The sequence below is a fragment of the Rhizophagus irregularis genome, chromosome 27, assembly GCF_026210795.1.
Source record: "Rhizophagus irregularis chromosome 27, complete sequence".
In the NCBI taxonomy this organism is placed as follows: Eukaryota; Fungi; Glomeromycota; class Glomeromycetes; order Glomerales; family Glomeraceae; genus Rhizophagus; species Rhizophagus irregularis.
Genome location: NC_089455.1, coordinates 2,885,220 through 2,905,302, shown reverse-complemented (window position 1 = coordinate 2,905,302; position 20,083 = coordinate 2,885,220). Strand labels below are relative to the sequence as shown.

The 20,083-nt window shown below is 29.9% G+C and overlaps 8 protein-coding genes across 8 annotated transcripts; 7 read left to right on the top strand and 1 right to left on the bottom strand.

The window, feature by feature from the left end:
• Positions 1-2,557: 2,557 nt before the first annotated feature.
• OCT59_018509 (uncharacterized protein) lies at positions 2,558-3,668 on the top strand (the record flags this gene model as incomplete). Its single annotated transcript, XM_066148827.1, has 3 exons — positions 2,558-2,645; positions 2,712-2,905; positions 3,144-3,668. 3 exons carry the CDS (start codon positions 2,558-2,560, stop codon positions 3,666-3,668), a joined length of 807 nt encoding a protein of 268 aa, XP_066004715.1.
• Positions 3,669-3,753: 85 nt separating this feature from the next.
• OCT59_018508 (uncharacterized protein) lies at positions 3,754-4,247 on the top strand (the record flags this gene model as incomplete). The annotated part of the gene is made up of 2 exons (XM_066148821.1): positions 3,754-3,880; positions 3,994-4,247. 2 exons carry the CDS (start codon positions 3,754-3,756, stop codon positions 4,245-4,247), a joined length of 381 nt encoding a protein of 126 aa, XP_066004714.1.
• Positions 4,248-6,096: 1,849 nt separating this feature from the next.
• On the top strand, positions 6,097-6,617 carry OCT59_018507 (uncharacterized protein; the record flags this gene model as incomplete). Its single annotated transcript, XM_066148820.1, has 5 exons — positions 6,097-6,127; positions 6,185-6,232; positions 6,301-6,345; positions 6,430-6,474; positions 6,565-6,617. The coding sequence occupies 5 exons, from the start codon at positions 6,097-6,099 to the stop codon at positions 6,615-6,617; spliced, it is 222 nt and encodes a 73-aa protein (XP_066004713.1).
• Positions 6,618-7,749: 1,132 nt separating this feature from the next.
• Positions 7,750-8,536, top strand: OCT59_018506 (uncharacterized protein; the record flags this gene model as incomplete). The annotated part of the gene is made up of 8 exons (XM_066148819.1): positions 7,750-7,752; positions 7,839-7,853; positions 7,972-8,003; positions 8,079-8,101; positions 8,180-8,212; positions 8,296-8,335; positions 8,407-8,449; positions 8,519-8,536. 8 exons carry the CDS (start codon positions 7,750-7,752, stop codon positions 8,534-8,536), a joined length of 207 nt encoding a protein of 68 aa, XP_066004712.1.
• A 2,150-nt stretch (positions 8,537-10,686) lies between these two features.
• On the bottom strand, positions 10,687-11,481 carry OCT59_018505 (uncharacterized protein; the record flags this gene model as incomplete). The annotated part of the gene is made up of 3 exons (XM_066148818.1): positions 10,687-10,693; positions 10,762-11,261; positions 11,362-11,481. 3 exons carry the CDS (start codon positions 11,479-11,481, stop codon positions 10,687-10,689), a joined length of 627 nt encoding a protein of 208 aa, XP_066004711.1.
• A 561-nt stretch (positions 11,482-12,042) lies between these two features.
• Positions 12,043-14,399, top strand: OCT59_018504 (uncharacterized protein; the record flags this gene model as incomplete). Its single annotated transcript, XM_066148817.1, has 6 exons — positions 12,043-12,700; positions 12,782-13,137; positions 13,227-13,373; positions 13,572-13,784; positions 13,979-14,224; positions 14,295-14,399. 6 exons carry the CDS (start codon positions 12,043-12,045, stop codon positions 14,397-14,399), a joined length of 1,725 nt encoding a protein of 574 aa, XP_066004710.1.
• A 2,739-nt stretch (positions 14,400-17,138) lies between these two features.
• OCT59_018503 (uncharacterized protein) lies at positions 17,139-18,345 on the top strand (the record flags this gene model as incomplete). The annotated part of the gene is made up of 7 exons (XM_066148816.1): positions 17,139-17,220; positions 17,305-17,351; positions 17,594-17,633; positions 17,925-17,959; positions 18,046-18,082; positions 18,177-18,207; positions 18,297-18,345. 7 exons carry the CDS (start codon positions 17,139-17,141, stop codon positions 18,343-18,345), a joined length of 321 nt encoding a protein of 106 aa, XP_066004709.1.
• A 233-nt stretch (positions 18,346-18,578) lies between these two features.
• Positions 18,579-19,361, top strand: OCT59_018502 (uncharacterized protein; the record flags this gene model as incomplete). The annotated part of the gene is made up of 8 exons (XM_066148815.1): positions 18,579-18,581; positions 18,665-18,679; positions 18,798-18,829; positions 18,905-18,927; positions 19,005-19,037; positions 19,121-19,160; positions 19,233-19,275; positions 19,344-19,361. 8 exons carry the CDS (start codon positions 18,579-18,581, stop codon positions 19,359-19,361), a joined length of 207 nt encoding a protein of 68 aa, XP_066004708.1.
• Positions 19,362-20,083: the final 722 nt, after the last annotated feature.

Below are 20,083 nucleotides of genomic sequence, written 5' to 3'. Positions count from 1 at the left end.
AGTTTTAGACAATGAAAAATTCTTGTAAATAAATTATTCATTTTTATTTTATTTCTAAACGTTGTCTGTTACATTAACAGGATGTTAAACCAATTTAGCGGTACTTTTAAGTTTTTTTTATCGAAAATTTTTAGTCATGTGGAATTTCGTGATTTCAATCACGTGTAATTTGTAATATAAACAAAGTAAACATTATTACTAATATTACTTAGTACATTACTTTTTTTCTCGGTAGGTTTTCTGGTTTTATTCCTTTTCGAATAAATAAATATGAGAAACATATTTATTTTTCTCGATAGGCTCTCTTTTGATATTTAAAAATGTAGTTTCAAACGTTCTTTTTTGTTTTTCTTTTTAAGTAGGTTTCGTTCCTTTATTTGGAAAAAAAAAATATTAACGAAAGTTTAAAAAGACAGTTATCACGTTTAAATATGTAGGCTTTCTTTCTTAGAAATGGTAAGCTTTTATTTTTTGTTTTATACTACAGGGGAACTCTTCCACCTTGGATCAAGTAATACACTTTTACGCTATTAAAGCTATAATATTGTTATAGGAAACAATTAATTATGAAGACTGATACACTGGCTGAACCTGCTTATTTGTTAGGTGGAGACAACTTTGAAGTTAATGTGTATTCCTACCTAGTAAAATAAAGAAACAAAAGTTAACTCAATATTTAATACATATAGAACAAATAGAACTTGATAAAGAAGGTGAAAGTAACACAAATATTCTTACGGGGTCTATTCTCTGGACGAAGCTGGAAGGTCTTGACTCAACACAATACCCTATGCTAAGTCAACCTTTGGAATTGTCCGTTGGTGCACAATTTAGTTTTTGGGAAATTGCCGAACACCATATAAGAGAGTATGGAAGGCAGAAGGGATTTGTGGTAAAACGATATAGAGTTTTGATTTTGTTTTTTCAGAAATAAAAATTTTATATTAAAAAGGAAACAGAAAATAAAGTTTCCAAAAAAAGAGAGAAAAGCAACGAAGTCGTAAAATTCAAGAGAGAACCTTCCTGAACCAAAGCTAGAAAAATCAATCAGTAGGTAACTGACATTAAATGATGCTTTTTTTTCTTACATACAATATCTAATAAGTCTTATTGGAACGGTCCTCACTCTTTAGACGTTAGCATGCTATCGACGAAAGCGTGATCAGAAGGCTTACTGCGTAAGGATCTATTAGGATACTAGATTTATGCATGACGTACTGTATATTTCTGGTCCAACTAAATATTATTTATCTAAATATGATTTTAAATTTACGAATTTTGTGTAATATATTATAATTTACTTTACAATATAATAAAGTTATTTCCACAATACTTTTATGATACTTTTACGATGTAGTAAGTTATTTCCGCAAGTCTTTAAAATATTTTTACAGTATAATAAAGTTATTTCCACAAGTCTTTAAAATACTTTTACAATATAATAAAGTTATTTTCACAAGTCTTTAACAATATAATAAAGTTATTTCCACAATACTTTTATGATACTTTTACGATGTAGTAAGTTATTTCCGCAAGTCTTTAAAATACTTTTACAATATAATAAAGTTATTTCCACAAGTCTTTAACAATATAATAAATTTATTTCCACAATACTTTTATGATACTTTTACGATGTAGTAAGTTATTTCCGCAAGTCTTTAAAATATTTTTACAGTATAATAAAGTTATTTCCACAAGTCTTTAAAATACTTTTACAATATAATAAAGTTATTTCTACAAGTCTTTAAAATACATTTACAATAAATGTACAATATAGTAAAGTTATTTCCAAAATATATTTACAATATTTGCAATATTTGTATAATATTACATGATTATAAAACTATATATATACTATATTAATACAATATTGTATAAAGATCTAAATTATATTCTTATGAGTCTCAATTATTTATAGTTTTATGATTGCTATTGTATAATTGCAATATCATAAAAATATTGTAAAAATATTGTAAAAAAAATTAAGGGTTACAGTAAAGTATTATATAACCAGATATAGTTTTGTTAAACTATGCTGCACAATATATTTCAAATTGTTCAAATTATTTTAATTTAAATATATACAGTATATATTACTTTTACAATCAGTATGTATTTATGTTATTTTGTAACACCTACTGTACATATATCGCTTACAATATCAACATATTTCAATATTTCATCTTTTAAATACGTATATATCAAAATGCGTCAAAATGATGAAAGTTGAGTCATTTGCTAAACAAAAATAACTGAAATTAAAATGAAATTACCTTTAATTTCTTAAGCTATATATATCTAAATTCTAAATGACATGATTTTAATCAAGAATTATATTATACTATATTTGGCAAAATGATTAAGTTCTTATTAATATGATAAATAATAGATTTAATTATTATAATTGTAGTGTTAATTTTTTTCATTTTGATATATCAATATGTCAGTTTGAGTTATACTATCTACAAAAAATTCTTTTTATATTTAAAACATTAAACTCTCATCAATTTCTTTTTTTTTTTTATCAATCAATTTAATCAATTATAAACTTCTTAATATGAATACATCTGAAGATTTCATTGGTCAAAATAATAAATCTTGTAAACTGTATTTTAACATATCTGAACATTTTATTGGTCAAAATGGTAAATCTTGTGAATTGTATTTTAACTTATAGATTATAATATTAATATTTTTTTCTATCTTTCTAGCTCTTATCTCTTATTTATCAGATAATAATAGGACAACAAAGTCATATTGGAGGTTCTTAAAAAATCATCGTGATATTATTATTGCTTCAATTGATACTACTTTAACTTTACTAGACAATTGGAAAAATCTTGATAATTTTTGGACTATTCGTTTCTTGAAAAAAGGAAAACATTTTCCTAATTTAAAAAATAAGGTGTGTTTTTTTTTATTTTGCAATGTTAGGGTAATCCCTAGAGTTAATTGGAACTTAACTTAGGGAATTTACTGGATTTGACAAGTCTTGGTAACCACTCCAAGTTTCTCGGTTCAGGTGTCCTAACTTTGTAGTTGATATAAGTCTGCTAATTCTGGAGGAGGAATTGGCTATGTACCTTCTTATATTACTAAATAAAATTTTAAACACACTACTAATAAACTGTTTTTTATAATAGGTAATTGCAGAACGATTTCGGTATACAAAAATATTAAAAACATTTTGGCAAGAAATTATTAAAGAATATAAAGAAAATTATGTATTTACTGAAGAAAATAATGAAAAAGAAAATATAGTGCTTGCTGATTCTTCTTATTCACAAAAAATTATTGAAAATTCTGATAATAATCATTTTATTCCTATTAAAAACCAATCCATTTCTAATTCAAAAAAGAATATTGAAAAATATAATGAAAAAAAAAATATAGTATTTGTTGAAAATTCTGATAATAATTACTTTATTTCTATTAAAAATCAATCTATTTCTAATTCATCTCATTCAAAAAAAAATATTGAAATTCCTAATAATCATTTTATTTCTACTGCTGAAAATAATTTTAAAAATTTTCAACTTATTAACTTTTGTTATGATATTCTTCAAGAACTTGATATTAAATCTAATATTCATCCATTTTATGAAATTTTAAATGAGACTAAAAAATTCAATGGATTTATTTACAATAATTTCAAAATTAGAAAATAATCAATATGCAAGTATTGAAGAATTTGAAAAAGATATTTGTCTTATATTTCGTAATTGTTATATATATAATGATATAAAAAGTGAAATGCATATTTCAGGAGAAGAATTGGAATCAACCTTTAATAAGATTTGGACTGAAAAAATTGATTTTCAAGTTAAACAAAAAGAAAATTTAAAAAGAACACGAAATAATTATACTGATTCTTCATCTGGTAAATTATAATATTTTTATTATTTTTATTATTTTTATATTATTTATTAACTATTTATAATTATTATTTAGAACTTGTAACAAAACAAATTTGAATTTTAGAATAAAATAAAGATAAGTTAGTATATAGACAAGTTGTAAATGATGTTCTTTTTATTACTTCAGCATATAAAAATCTTGTTGCAAATAATATTTTACCTTTTATTGAACTTTTAAAAACATTTTTATTAATAAGATCACAAATATCATTATTTTCTGCAAATGAACCTGTTCTTCAAGCAATTGTTGAAAATCTTTTACCATTAAAATATTGTATTCCTGAATTATCATTAGTAATGGATGGTACAAAATTAAAAGGATTTGGTTGATTTCACTAGTCGAAATAGGAATATTCGACCTCTAAAAAATTCAGCCTAAATTCGGCCAATTTTAAAAAAAATCGACCTAAATTAGTAATGATATACAATTCAATCTATATTCGACTCTGATTCGATCCTGCAGAATGATGGTCGAAATGCGTATAATAAAATTAAACTATATTCAACCTAACAGAATAATGGTCGAACTATAACTTTTTTTTTACAAAAAATATAAAAAATAATGGCCGAATTGCATGCTTTTTTTATTCACTTTTCTAGATAAAATAGTGGTTATACTATATTAATAATACTAAATATAATAAAAAAATAATTTGTTAAAAAATGTTTTGAAATTCGAATTGGTGTAAATACCAGTTCGAATGTTATATTAAATCAACGCAAATGGAACTTTCTATTTATAGGAATAACGGCTAAATATTCCCTGGCATTACATCGATCCGATTTTTTGTATTTTACAGGTATAAACCGACCTAAAATGTTGTGTATCGGGATTATATTGTCTCTACTGCTTGGGTAGAAATTATCTTCCCATAATTCGACGTTGCAAGTTTCGACATCATCGTCAATACTGAAATGGAATCGAGATGTCAAATTTGCCGGTTTGTACCATTTGATGTAAGCCAATTTGTGTGTCAAATTACGGGAAGATAAATGAACGCTATGTTCGAAAAAAAATTGGATTTGACCTGGGTAAGTATCAACGCTATTCCCATCACGATTAATAAATTTAGCTAAGACGAATGAGCTCTTAATATGTCGGGTTGCAGCAGCAGATCCAAAAGTTTCTGCACAGATTTGACATCTTCCATATCGATTCGCTCTGTTGATAATGATCGTTGAATTGGGTAAATTTTCTGTGAACGGTTTTCTGAATATAGAATCTACATATGTATCCTCGTAATATTCGATAAGTAAATCGTAGATTTGTTCCTCAAGATGAATATCTTTGGATTGCGGTGCTAAAAATTTACCTGGAAATTCCTCGCAACCAGTAATTGGTGACTCCGATATATTTCTGGAATTCATCAAAAATCGATACATTTCATCTGTTGGAAATTCGGAAAGAGAACTGACAGAAGGTCGTTTATCGAGTAATTCGAGTCCTATTACTTCTGAACTTGAACTATTAATAATATCATTTATTTGCGCTTCGGTCATCAATCGACGCATTAGTTCAGGTTCGATTTGGCGGTGGCTATTAGGCAAAGATCCTAATAAATAATTTATTATTAATCTTTGCTAAATGAAATAATATAATTCGAAAAATCGACACAATTAAATTTGAATTACCTAATAAGCCATTTATTCGTTCAAAGCTAAAGCACCAGAACGAATACAGAGGTCCGTAATCGTAAGAGCACTCGCATAGATGTAATGATAGGCACTGGTCAAATGATGAAATATCGGGTAATAACGTATTGGTCAAATATCAGGAAATAATCAGAAACCCGATATGGCATGATAGGCAATATTAAACATTTACAAGTATCGGTAATCCGAAATGTTTAATAATATTTTATGAAAAAAATCTGATTTTTTAAAGACATATCATTAAAATATCAGAAAATTTTATTATACCTATCAGTAGTCTGATAGGTCATTGGAATAATTTACGGCATGTAATTATTTCTATTCCCACAAAAATCTTCGATCTTTTTTTTAATCGATAAACTTTTTTTTTTTTACACTTTAAAGTTAATTTTTTTTTAACTTTTTTCTTACAATACTTTAAATAAATAAATTTTTATCACACCTTTTGAAGAACCAAATATTTAACTCGAAATCAAATTTCTAACTTCTGGCAAGCTCGTCCAACGTTCGGAATATAATCTGCAACATGCAGAAACGGATTAAAAAGTTTCACTTTAGTAGTCTCCGGACTTCTTTTCTTTTGAAGGAAACGCCGGACTCTTGGAGACTTTAAGGAAGCCGAAGACATATACCGGTATCTAAATTAGTTCCAGTCTTCCGGAGTAAGCAAAAAATTTTTTTTTATTTGTTTTAATGAACGTTAGCACTAATATTCTTTTTTATTTTTTAGGTCCAGAACGCCGAAGGTATAGGTTCGGAATTCGACATTTCGAAGGTATACTTCTTCGAAATAATTTATTTTTTTATTTTTTCGACTAGCGAAACGTTTATTAACGCTTCGTTTTTTTTGCTTTTTTAGGTTCGGCTGGGCAGCTCCTTGGAGACGGAACTCGATATTTCGAAGGTATACTTCGAGATACTTCGAAATAATTATTTTTTTGTTTTTTTCGACTAACGAAACGTTTATTAACGTTTCGTTTCTTTTTCTTTTTAGGTTCGGCTTCTTTGGGCGGCTTCTTGGCTTCTTGGACGGACGGAAATCAATAAGACATTTTGAAGGTATATATACTTCAAAATGTCTTTCTTTTTTGGGTTTTTTTTTTCAACGAAACGTTTATTAACGCTTCGTTTTTTTTGCTTTTTTAGGTTCGACTTCTTTGGGCGGCTCCTTACTTTCGACATTTCGAAGGTATACTTGAAGTATACTTCGAAATATATTTTTTTTTTGTTTTTTTTCAACGAAACGTTTATTAACGTTTCATTTTTTTTTCTTTTAGGTTCGGTTTCTTTTGGGCGGCTCCTTAGACGGACGAAATTAAATTCGACATTTCGAAGATATACTTCAAGTATACTTCGAAATATCTTTTTTCATTTTTCAACGAAACGAACGGTAAGTTTCGCAATGCGTTGCGAAACTTACAATTTTTTTTCTTTGAGAGTTTGAGAAACGTTATTCTGACGTTTCTTTTTTTTTTTTTTTTTTTTTTTTTTTTTTTTTTTTTTTTTTTTTTTTTGCTTTTTTTGTAGGTTCAAGTGGGGAGCTTCGAAATGGCAAACCTCGAATGGTAAGTTTCACAACGCGAAACTTATTTTTATTTATTTTTTTTTGTAAGAAACGTTATATTAACGTTTCTCTCTTTTTTTTTGTAGGTTCAAGTATTTCGGCCTTGTGAAATTCGAAATGACGGTGAGTTTCGCGACATTTAGTTACGTTACGAAACTTAAAAAAATTTTTTTCTTTGAGAAACGTTATATTAACGTTTCTCTCTTTTTTTGTAGGTTCAAGTGTTCGGCTCAGTGTTTCGAAACGGTAAGTTTAAACGTTGCGAAACAATCTTTTTTTTTATTCTTTTTTTTGTAAGAAACGTTATATTAACGTTTCTTCTTTTTTTGTAGATACTCTCTGGATATTGGATTTCGGTTAGGTTTCGAAGTTTCGTTTTGAAACTTCGATTCTTTTTTTTTATTTTTTTTTTAAAGAAACGTTACTAATGTTTCTTTATTTATTTTTGTAGGCTCCCTTCGACTTTTATACCGGACTGGGATGCTAAGGCCTAAGAGAGGGTAAGTTTCAAACTTTCAATATTTTTTTTATTTTTCAAAGAACGTTTCTAACGTTCTTATTATTTTTTTTTTGTAGAATCTGTAGGCTCCGCCGCTCCGGTACTCTAAGGTCGAAATGGTAAGTTTCGTAATGAAAATCGTTACGAAACTTTATTTTTTTTATTAAGAAACGTTTTAACGTTTCTTTTTCTTTTTTTTTTGTAGGATTTGTTGAGCTCGGTATTTAAATTCGGTAAGTTTTTTTGTCGAAACTAAATATTTTTTTTCAATAAATCGGATTTAGATATATGGGGGCTGTTAAAGAAACGTATCAACGTTCTTTTTTCAATTTTTTTAGGTTACCGGACTCCTAGGAACTTGGAAGTCTCGGTATAATATATGGGTGGCGTATGACGTTTGATTGTGTTAAAGAAACGTACTAACGTTTCTTTTTCATTTTCTTAGGTTACCGGACTTGGAAGAATCCGGTAAAATATATGGGAGGAGTGTATGGCGTTAATTGTATTAAAGAAACGTATTAACGTTTCTTTTTTTCATTTTTTTAGGTTACCGGACTCCTAGGAATTTGGAAGAACCCGGTAAAGTATATGGGGAAGTGTATAGCGTTGGTGTTTAATTATGTTAAAGAAACGTATTAACGTTTCTTTTTTTGTTTTTTTAGATTACCGGACTCCTAGGAATTTGGGAGAACCTGGACTTAGGTATATGGGATAATGCGGTGTATGGTGTTTAATTGTTTTAAAGAAACGTACTAACGTTTCTTTCTTTTTAGTAGGAACGCCAGACAAGATTACGAACTGGACTTTGGACGAAAGGTAAATAGAAGGGTTTTTCTATTTTTTTTTGTAACATTTTTAACGTTACTTTTTTTCGTTTTCTTGTAGGTAATTCGCTCAAGATGAAATTGACACAAGGTACCAGAACTTATTTTTTTTAATATTTTTCGTTAAGAACGTTTACTAAACGTTCTTTTTTTTTATAGAGAACGAAATAATATTTCACTCACAATTTTACCAAGTCAAAATCAACCTAATCCACCACAATCTAATATCCATCTTCTGCTTAATTCGTTTGGTATTAGTAGGCAATAGTTCGGAAGAGTTGGCATAAAAACTTTGGGAAAAATAGTTGTTTGTTGGAATCGAACCAACTGGAATAATATTCCAAACCATTAACAACATAATGTAGATAGATAGAATAGGATAAATTAACGAATATAATTTTTAAAAATATAATAATAAAATAAATATATATATATGTTATTATGTTAAATAAATAAATAAATGAATAATATATAGTATATATAAATGAATAAATAATAAGTTTCGGGTTTCGATGTAGCAAATATACATCTAATATTATAAATAGTTCGGAGAAATATCGGATTGCTGAAATTCTCCCGATATTCATATAGCACTTTACCGTTATGTTCTAACCTGAAAGTCACATGACTTATACCTGATCTGCGCCGAGAACCGGTCACAAATCGGGTGGATCGATCAGCTGCCATTCAGGTTAAAATCGAAAACATATAATAGGGCTATCGGGTATATGAAATTTACCCGGTAGCCCTTCATTCGACCAGTGAGGTGGAGGTTTGGCGTTATTTTTTCTTCGCCATAGCATTCTTCGATCAATTTAATTATCTTTATCAAAAGTTCATGGGCTTCTTTCATATCGTTAATCTCCACAATTCGTCTAACCAAAATCGTACAAACTCTTACGAAATACGTAAGAATTTTGCGATCTTTACCCGGAAGATGATTCCATAAAGCAACAGTGGCATATATTAGGAAAAAGTTGCGCCATTGGTCAGCGGTAAAGTTAGAAAACCCTTCACCACAATGGATTTTACCAGGAATTCATCCCAAATCTGATGGTACTTTAAATTCGTCCATTTTCTTTTGAATTGATTGAAGATCTTTTTCTGTTAATACACCTTCATCAATCCATATTCGTTTTGTTATCCATTTAGCGATTCCTAGAAAAAGGCAATGCATCGGATCTACAACAACAAAACGAATCGGATCAAAATACGGCAGTCTTAATATTTCAGACCACCTTACGCCATTCTCCTTGACGAATCTCTCTTTCTGCGTTAGATTTGCATCGTCGCCATTCTAAAGCCTTTTGACGATGCTCGACTGGATCTTTCATGATAAACCAGTCGCTCATATCCGCCATACCACCAAAATTGCGATTATTGGCCCTTTTTTCGCATCGATGGCATGATGCAAGGGCAGAGATGTGCCCGCATAATTTTCGAGCTCCAGGAATATCGCACGAAGCAATTATTAATGCAGCTCGAATATTTTTGCCATTTGGACATTCATAAGTGCGATTAAGAATCACGCCTTCCCAAAGTGATTCTAATTCCGTGATTATTGGTGAAAGGTAATGATTTACTCTATGTAATTTAACCTCATTGGGCCCCGGTAATATGCCGAGTATAAGCATATTTTCAGGCTTAAATCGAACATCCCGAGGTAGATTACATATTATTGCGTATATTACACCTGTACTGTAAATCGTTCCTTCGTACGGCTGGAACCAATCCAAATTTATCATTAATCCTAGATGAGTATCAGCCTTGTCCGGTCGGAAAAAGTTATTTGACTCTTGTTCGTTTGATTCCTTAAGATTTTGCCAAATTTGCCCGTCATATATGTCTGATAAAACATTATCAATTACTGAACGACGAGTTCAATGCCGCAATAATTCTTCAAATCCTGGTCGCTTGAACATACTAGAAAGCTGCTGTTGTATACTCGAGACCGGATAAATTAATTCAGGAACAATTGATATACTATTATTTAAAGAAATTTTCTTTCCTAAAGGAGTTTGACATTGCTTTAATCTCTTTGTGGCCGAATTTGGAAATTCGACATGGCTGCATTTCATAATAGTATTATCATCATTTGATATTATATCCTCTTTTTTGTATAATTTGTGGCATTTTTGGCAAGCTGCAAATTGCGTAAATCGATCGATAAGTCCTAACGCTTTTCTTAACATATATAATGAATTTGGAAATGATTCGGAATTGATATTTTTACACACTTTCAATATTATTTTAATAAATTGTATTAATTCTTCAATTGCGGTATTTGGTATGTTATGACTCGACCTGAACTTCATAATCCATATCAAAATCCCCTTAATTAGTTCATCTGTTGGTAATTCTGAAATATTCGGTGTGTCTGAAATATCTGGTATGTCGAACATAGGATGAGAATAATTCTCAAAATTACTTGAAAATTCGTTATCATCATTATTAGGAGAATCTTCTTGTGCCGAAGATTCACTAGTGTAGATATCATCCGTGTCATATTCAGTTGATTCAGCGACTTGCTCAACTTCAGTAATATGACGAAGTGTGCCTGTTTTTGACCTTTTTTTACGTGGAAGAAATACATATTGTTGTTCCTCATACGTATCATTATCAGAATATGTATCAATAGATATTGTCGTATCTTGTAGTTCTACTAACGGTATTGTCGTATTTTGTGGTTCTACTAACGGTATTGTCGTATCTTGTGGTTCTACTAACGATATTGTCGTATCTTGTGGTTCTTCTAACGATATTGTCGAATCAATCAGTTCTACTAACTCTTGAGATGTTGGAGCCTTATCGGAATTTAATGGTTCTAAAGAATTCGTTTGCTCGTGTCTCCTTTGTGCGCGGATCAATCATTTTCCCATTACAATTGCTGCAATAGCACGGAACCTTCGATCTTGGTTTTCTGGTCGTAAATTCGGCATAAGTTCGTTCAGAGGTTGAAGAACTCGAATTATTATATTCGTCCAAGATATTAGCAGCAATGCGTTTTCTTCTCCCTTTATTCATTTTTTGATAAAAGTCAGATATGATAAAGTTGTAATATGTTTTTACGTTGAATAAAATTGTAATTATTAATATCAAATTTTTAGTGATGTCGAATTTTTAGTAATATTGTGATTTTTTATATTCCGTTTTTAAAGTGATATTGATGGTATAATTAAAAAAACCATACGAAAATTGGACGAAATAGACGAAAAAATTGAACGAAAATTGAATAAGTATAGGAATTTAAAAATAAAACATACGTATCACCATACTATTTAATTTGATTTAACAGTTTCATTAATTGAAAGTCTAATTTGATGCGAAAGTTTAAGTCTGATTGATGAAAAAGTTTAAGTCTGATTTGATCTGTTTAATTAATTGAAAGTCTAATTTGATGCGAAAGTTTAAGTGTAATTGATCGTTGATTGTTGAGAGTCTAATTTGATACAAATGTTTAAGTGTAATTGATCGTTGATTGTTGAGAGTCTAATTTGATAGTAAAAAATAGATATAAAAGGTGGACCAATTTCCTCGTCCGTACAAAAAATCTCTTTCTTTTTTTTTTGAAAAAAAAAACCAATAATGACTCGTAAGAAACCATCGAAACCAAATACTCCTCCACCAAATATTGCTGAGTCGTCAACACCAGCACCACAAAATATTGCCACTTCGTCAACACCAACACCTCCAAATATTGCCACTTCAACACTGGCATCACGATCGTCAGCATCAGCATCACGAAATATTGCTTCTTCAACACCGGCATCACGATCGTCAACATCAGCATCACGAAATATTACCACTTCGTCAACACTAACACCACAAAATATTGCTTCTTCAACAGCAACAGCTCCAAATATTGCCACTTCGTCAACACCAACACCTCCAAATATTGCCACTTCAACACCGGCATCACGATCGTCAGCATCAGCATCACGAAATATTGCTTCTTCAACACGTAATATTACCACTTCGTCAACACTATCAACACGTAATATTACCACTTCGTCAACACTAACACCACAAAATACTAATACTACAGTTTCTTCATCTCCCTTTAAACTCGTTATTCTGCCAGATATTTCAGCCTCAATAGGTCGAACTCAATCTCAATCTCAACGAAATTTAACGGCTTCGGATATTATTAAAAAATATCCTAATATTAATGTACCAAAAAGTTATCGTTCACATCACGAAGAAGGAGCACCAAGAAGTGATCGACCAAGTAATGAAGAAGCGGGTAAATCGAATTTGTTATTTTTATATTTTGATATTTATTATATTACATCTGTTTGTTACATATCCTTATAATTTAAAATAGGTAATTTTGAGTTAGGAAATTTAAAAAAAGAAACCCTTCGACTACAGAACGAATTAAAACAAGAAAAGTCCAAAGTAGCCAGAATGAAACGAAAAATAGATAATTTAGAAGACCATGTTCGTAGGATCGAGGAGGAGAACTCCATGTTACGGGATTTTAATGAAATTTTTAGTAACGAATCGAATGAATTATGTGAAGAAAATAAAGCTCTCCGAGAAGAACTTCAACAATCCAAACAACTTCACATACCTCGAAAGATTATTAATCCTCCGCAGCAATATTCACCAAAACGTCCCAATAAAAGATTAAAATCGAGAGAGGAATCTCCTGATGAAGTTGCCGCTACAGATGCAAGAGTAAGAATTTTACAAGACTATTTGCAGCCGAATTGTGTTAATGTATATATACAGCTTTTATTATTTTATTATTTCCTCTTATTGTTTAGGCTGAAATGAAGAACCTCTTGAAAGGTCAAATACCCGAAGAATATCGGTTGGATTATGGTAAGACTTTCAGTGAACAGACAGCAAAGATATACGAAAAATTGATACCTGAATTAAAGAAGTTGATGAGTGGACATTATAATCCGTCGGTAACCCAATTGTCAGACTGGTTACGATTGATGCACAAGCATAAAAGAGATAGACAACGGAAATGACAATCAGGCCAATTAGACAAAGTAGATCGAAGAATGCACGTAAATGCGCGATTGTCCGAAGTGAGGAGTATTTTATTTTAATACACTTCTTTTTTTTTAGTCATTTGAAATTAATCTTTATATATTCGACAGAAAAAAAATAGACGAGTAAAGGCCGCAATAAAATTATACGAAAGAAATAATGCCAACATACAGGAATTCGATAAAGATGAATTATTACCAATGCTCCTACAGAATGATTGTCATTCGATTGAGCAATCGGATTCCGAAGACGAATCAAGACAGAAATTGCCTAATAACAAGCGGTTCCTGCATGTATACGATCGGGAATGGCGTTCGAACAAGGTATTAAAGTGATTATTGCTATTAACCTATTTTAATATTTATTCGATATATAAAGTTTATCTTTGTTTTAAATAGTTAAAACACCTATTACGAAACGTATTGGACCCCGAAGCAGAATATATTCAACACGCAAAAAAGCAAAGAGAGAGAATTTATGATGATGACATGTATTTTACGTCTAGTGAACCTTCAAGAATGCGCCCGAATGGGCGCTCGATAAAGCGAAAATGTACGAAACTGATGAAACCAACGAAACAAACGACGTTAGCGAATATGACGTGGCTGATGATGTGATTGATGATTTGATTCAATCTTACGAAGATTGTGAGCCAATGGAGCCGAATTTAACGGAGCCATATTCGGATTTCTTGTTAAATTCAGCGGAAATGAATTCGATTAGACCCGAAGATTTGGATGAGATTGGTGAAAGTTCGACGACAGTAAGTTGAATTGTTTTTAATATTTTTACATCGCAAATATCGCTAATTAATTTTGTTTATATCATATTAGCAACAAAGAGCCGAAAGGAGTCGAAAAGGCAAAGAAAAAGCCACAAAAGAAGCAAAAGAAGACGAGAAAATTTATGAAATCTTTGAAGCCGACGAATATTATTAGTATATTTTATATTTCTTTTTTTTGGTTGGTTTATTGGGTTTATTTTTTATTATATGGTATTATTAGTATATTTTATATTTCTTTTTTTTGGTTGGTTTATTGGGTTTATTTTTTATTATATGGTATTATTAGTATATTTTATATTTCTTTTTTTGGCTTAATATGGTTGGTTTATTGGGGTTTATATATTATTATGTACATGGGTTGATTTATATAATTACTATACGTCAATATATATAAAATATAAAATAAACGGGTTTTATTTGCTTATACTATGCTTTATTATTCGTCCTTGAAAACTCTATTTATCAATAATATTCGGGTTACATATAGTAGTCGAATATGGTTTTTTTTTAGGGTCGAACAAATATGTAATAACGTCCTAATATAGGTCTAATTTTAGCCGAATATCCTTTCCGAATTTGAGACGATTGGCACCCTAAATGCGCCCGAAAATTCGACCTTAATTTGACACAGGTTAGATCGTCATTCGACCTATATTCGACCTGGTCAAATTTAGGTCGAATTGTCCTATTTCGACCAGTGTTTGGATATTCAGATATTTTTATTTTAAAAGGAATAGGAAATAATAATATTAGTTTAGAATTAAAATATATTCCATTAATTGGATTAATTAAAAATTAAAAAAAGAAGTTTAATACAAATGATTTAGAAAATTTAGATAAAATTATTGAAAAAGAAGATGAAAAAATTCTATTAAAAAGATCATATGAATATTGGTCAAAAGAATATAATGAAACTAAAAAAATAACTATAGAAGAAATATTAAATAATGGAATTAAATAATTGAAATCATATATGAATATTATTTCAAAAGGAAATACAAATGATTATTATTCAGGAATATTTGATAAAAGAATTAAAATAACTAAATCAAATCCTAATAAATTAAAAGGATTTGTTATATTAGTAATTGGTTTTTGCCGTATTTTATGGAAATCTGTTGAAGAAATAACATCTAATTATTCATATGAAAAAATTTAAATATTTTATAATTTAAATTTATATAATATAGTAAAATTAATAAATTAATTTATAATTTAAATTATAAAATTTTTAAATAATTATTTTTTTTTTTTTTTTATATTTCAAGTTTATTAAAAATGACACAAGAGTCTATACAATATAGATGTAACTACAGTCAGAACTCGATATACCGATATTTGATATACCGATACATTATTAAAAACTTGATATACCGATAAAATTTTACATTCCCACTATATGTGAGGACATATAAATATTGGTATAATTTGATATAACGATATTTTTTAAATTTTTTCTTATGAGTCCCGACATATCGTTATATAAAGGTTTAACTGTACATCACAAAAGATACAGAAAATAAGTCAACTACCCCCGGATTGCAATGAGGATGCATTAATAAACCTGGTGCAAATGCACCTTTGAACTAAAGAAAAATGCAGGAAAAAATAAAACAAAAAAAAAGAATTCCACATATAAAACGAAAACAAAAAACAGTAAGTAACGAAACCACCCTACTACTATTACACTTCTAAAACTAAGACTATCTGACCATTCTTTCAAACTTATATCATGATGCTTCCAGTTTTTTAAGCATCGACCTTATTTCTGCTAAAATAGTAAGCTTGTCAATACCGCTCAAGGCCTTATCTATATTCTTGATTTCCTTGGTCACCTTTTGCTTCTTACTCGACTGAGTGTTAGTGTTATTTGTTTGAACTTTAGAGTCACCTTCTTGATTCATCTTCTGAAGATTTCTCCTTCTTTGCTTCAAGTTAGGGGTAAAGTACCTCATCCAATCACCAGTAAATTCGTCCAAGTTAAATGGCTTACCAATAACCTTATCCAAGTCAGCCTACGATTTGAAGTAAGTTATTAACTTGCAGGTGCCCTGATCTTGAATTAATTTAAATGCTTTACACCTTAAAGGTGCAAAAATAGAGTGAGCAGGATTATCCAGGTATAATCTAACTATGATCACTGAAGTAGGAATTCCTTTAACCACAGCTTGAAATCATTTTCGTTTTTTTCTTTGTTTGAGATCCCAATTAGCCAGAAACTATCGTACAGGTAGACCTTTAAGTGGAGCCGTCCATGCTCCATCATTTCATACACTGGTCAAATGATGAAATATCGGGTAATAACGTATTGGTCAAATATCAGGAAATAATCAGAAACCCGATATGGCATGATAGGCAATATTAAACATTTACAAGTATCGGTAATCCGAAATGTTTAATAATATTTTATGAAAAAAATCTGATTTTTTAAAGACATATCATTAAAATATCAGAAAATTTTATTATACCTATCAGTAGTCTGATAGGTCATTGGAATAATTTACGGCATGTAATTATTTCTATTCCCACAAAAATCTTCGATCTTTTTTTTAATTGATAAACTTTTTTTTTTTACACTTTAAAGTTAATTTTTTTTTAACTTTTTTCTTACAATACTTTAAATAAATAAATTTTTATCACACCTTTTGAAGAACCAAATATTTAACTCGAAATCAAATTTCTAACTTCTGGCAAGCTCGTCCAACGTTCGGAATATAATCTGCAACATGCAGAAACGGATTAAAAAGTTTCACTTTAGTAGTCTCCGGACTTCTTTTCTTTTGAAGGAAACGCCGGACTCTTGGAGACTTTAAGGAAGCCGAAGACATATACCGGTATCTAAATTAGTTCCAGTCTTCCGGAGTAAGCAAAAAATTTTTTTTTATTTGTTTTAATGAACGTTAGCACTAATATTCTTTTTTATTTTTTAGGTCCAGAACGCCGAAGGTATAGGTTCGGAATTCGACATTTCGAAGGTATACTTCTTCGAAATAATTTATTTTTTTATTTTTTCGACTAGCGAAACGTTTATTAACGCTTCGTTTTTTTTGCTTTTTTAGGTTCGGCTGGGCAGCTCCTTGGAGATTCGGAACTCGATATTTCGAAGGTATACTTCGAGTATACTTCGAAATAATTATTTTTTTGTTTTTTTCGACTAACGAAACGTTTATTAACGTTTCGTTTCTTTTTCTTTTAGGTTCGGCTTCTTTGGGCGGCTTCTTGGCTTCTTGGACGGACGGAAATCAATAAGACATTTTGAAGGTATATATACTTCAAAATGTCTTTCTTTTTTGGGTTTTTTTTTTCAACGAAACGTTTATTAACGCTTCGTTTTTTTTGCTTTTTTAGGTTCGACTTCTTTGGGCGGCTCCTTCTCGACATTTCGAAGGTATACTTGAAGTATACTTCGAAATATATTTTTTTTTTTGTTTTTTTTCAACGAAACGTTTATTAACGTTTCATTTTTTTTTCTTTTAGGTTCGGTTTCTTTTGGGCGGCTCCTTAGACGGACGAAATTAAATTCGACATTTCGAAGATATACTTCAAGTATACTTCGAAATATCTTTTTTCATTTTTCAACGAAACGAACGGTAAGTTTCGCAATGCGTTGCGAAACTTACAATTTTTTTTTCTTTGAGAGTTTGAGAAACGTTATTCTGACGTTTCTCTTTTTTTGTAGGTTCAAGTGGGGAGCTTCGAAATGGCAACTCAATGGTAAGTTTCACAACGCGAAACTTATTTTTATTTATTTTTTTTTGTAAAGCAAACGTTATATTAACGTTTCTCTTTTTTTTTTGTAGGTTCAAGTATTTCGGCCTTGTGAAATTCGAAATGACGGTGAGTTTCGCGACATTTAGTTACGTTACGAAACTTAAAAAAATTTTTTTTCTTTGAGAAACGTTATATTAACGTTTCTCTCTTTTTTTTGTAGGTTCAAGTGTTCGGCTCAGTGTTTCGAAACGGTAAGTTTAAACGTTGCGAAACAATCTTTTTTTTTTTATTCTTTTTTTTGTAAGAAACGTTATATTAACGTTTCTTCTTTTTTTTGTAGATACTCTCTGGATATTGGATTTCGGTTAGGTTTCGAAGTTTCGTTTTGAAACTTCGATTCTTTTTTTTTATTTTTTTTTTAAAGAAACGTTACTAATGTTTCTTTATTTATTTTTGTAGGCTCCCTTCGACTTTTATACCGGACTGGGATGCTAAGGCCTAAGAGAGGGTAAGTTTCAAACTTTCAATATTTTTTTATTTTTCAAAGAACGTTTCTAACGTTCTTATTATTTTTTTTTTGTAGAATCTGTAGGCTCCGCCGCTCCGGTACTCTAAGGTCGAAATGGTAAGTTTCGTAATGAAAATCGTTACGAAACTTTATTTTTTTATTAAGAAACGTTTTAACGTTTCTTTTTCTTTTTTTTGTAGGATTTGTTGAGCTCGGTATTTAAATTCGGTAAGTTTTTTTGTCGAAACTAAATATTTTTTTTCAATAAATCGGATTTAGATATATGGGGGCTGTTAAAGAAACGTATCAACGTTCTTTTTTCAATTTTTTTAGGTTACCGGACTCCTAGGAACTTGGAAGTCTCGGTATAATATATGGGTGGCGTATGACGTTTGATTGTGTTAAAGAAACGTACTAACGTTTCTTTTTCATTTTCTTAGGTTACCGGACTTGGAAGAATCCGGTAAAATATATGGGAGGAGTGTATGGCGTTAATTGTATTAAAGAAACGTATTAACGTTTCTTTTTTCATTTTTTTAGGTTACCGGACTCCTAGGAATTTGGAAGAACCCGGTAAAGTATATGGGGAAGTGTATAGCGTTGGTGTTTAATTATGTTAAAGAAACGTATTAACGTTTCTTTTTTTGTTTTTTTAGATTACCGGACTCCTAGGAATTTGGGAGAACCTGGACTTAGGTATATGGGATAATGCGGTGTATGGTGTTTAATTGTTTTAAAGAAACGTACTAACGTTTCTTTCTTTTTTAGTAGGAACGCCAGACAAGATTACGAACTGGACTTTGGACGAAAGGTAAATAGAAGGGTTTTTCTATTTTTTTTTGTAACATTTTTAACGTTACTTTTTTCGTTTTCTTGTAGGTAATTCGCTCAAGATGAAATTGACACAAGGTACCAGAACTTATTTTTTTTAATATTTTTCGTTAAGAACGTTTACTAAACGTTCTTTTTTTTTATAGAGAACGAAATAATATTTCACTCACAATTTTACCAAGTCAAAATCAACCTAATCCACCACAATCTAATATCCATCTTCTGCTTAATTCGTTTGGTATTAGTAGGCAATAGTTCGGAAGAGTTGGCATAAAAACTTTGGGAAAAATAGTTGTTTGTTGGAATCGAACCAACTGGAATAATATTCCAAACCATTAACAACATAATGTAGATAGATAGAATAGGATAAATTAACGAATATAATTTTTAAAAATATAATAATAAAATAAATATATATATATGTTATTATGTTAAATAAATAAATAAATGAATAATATATAGTATATATAAATGAATAAATAATAAGTTTCGGGTTTCGATGTAGCAAATATACATCTAATATTATAAATAGTTCGGAGAAATATCGGATTGCTGAAATTCTCCCGATATTCATATAGCACTTTACCGTTATGTTCTAACCTGAAAGTCACATGACTTATACCTGATCTGCGCCGAGAACCGGTCACAAATCGGGTGGATCGATCAGCTGCCATTCAGGTTAAAATCGAAAACATATAATAGGGCTATCGGGTATATGAAATTTACCCGGTAGCCCTTCATTCGACCAGTGATAGTCTTGATGCCTCTTGATTGAGTTCAATCGAAAC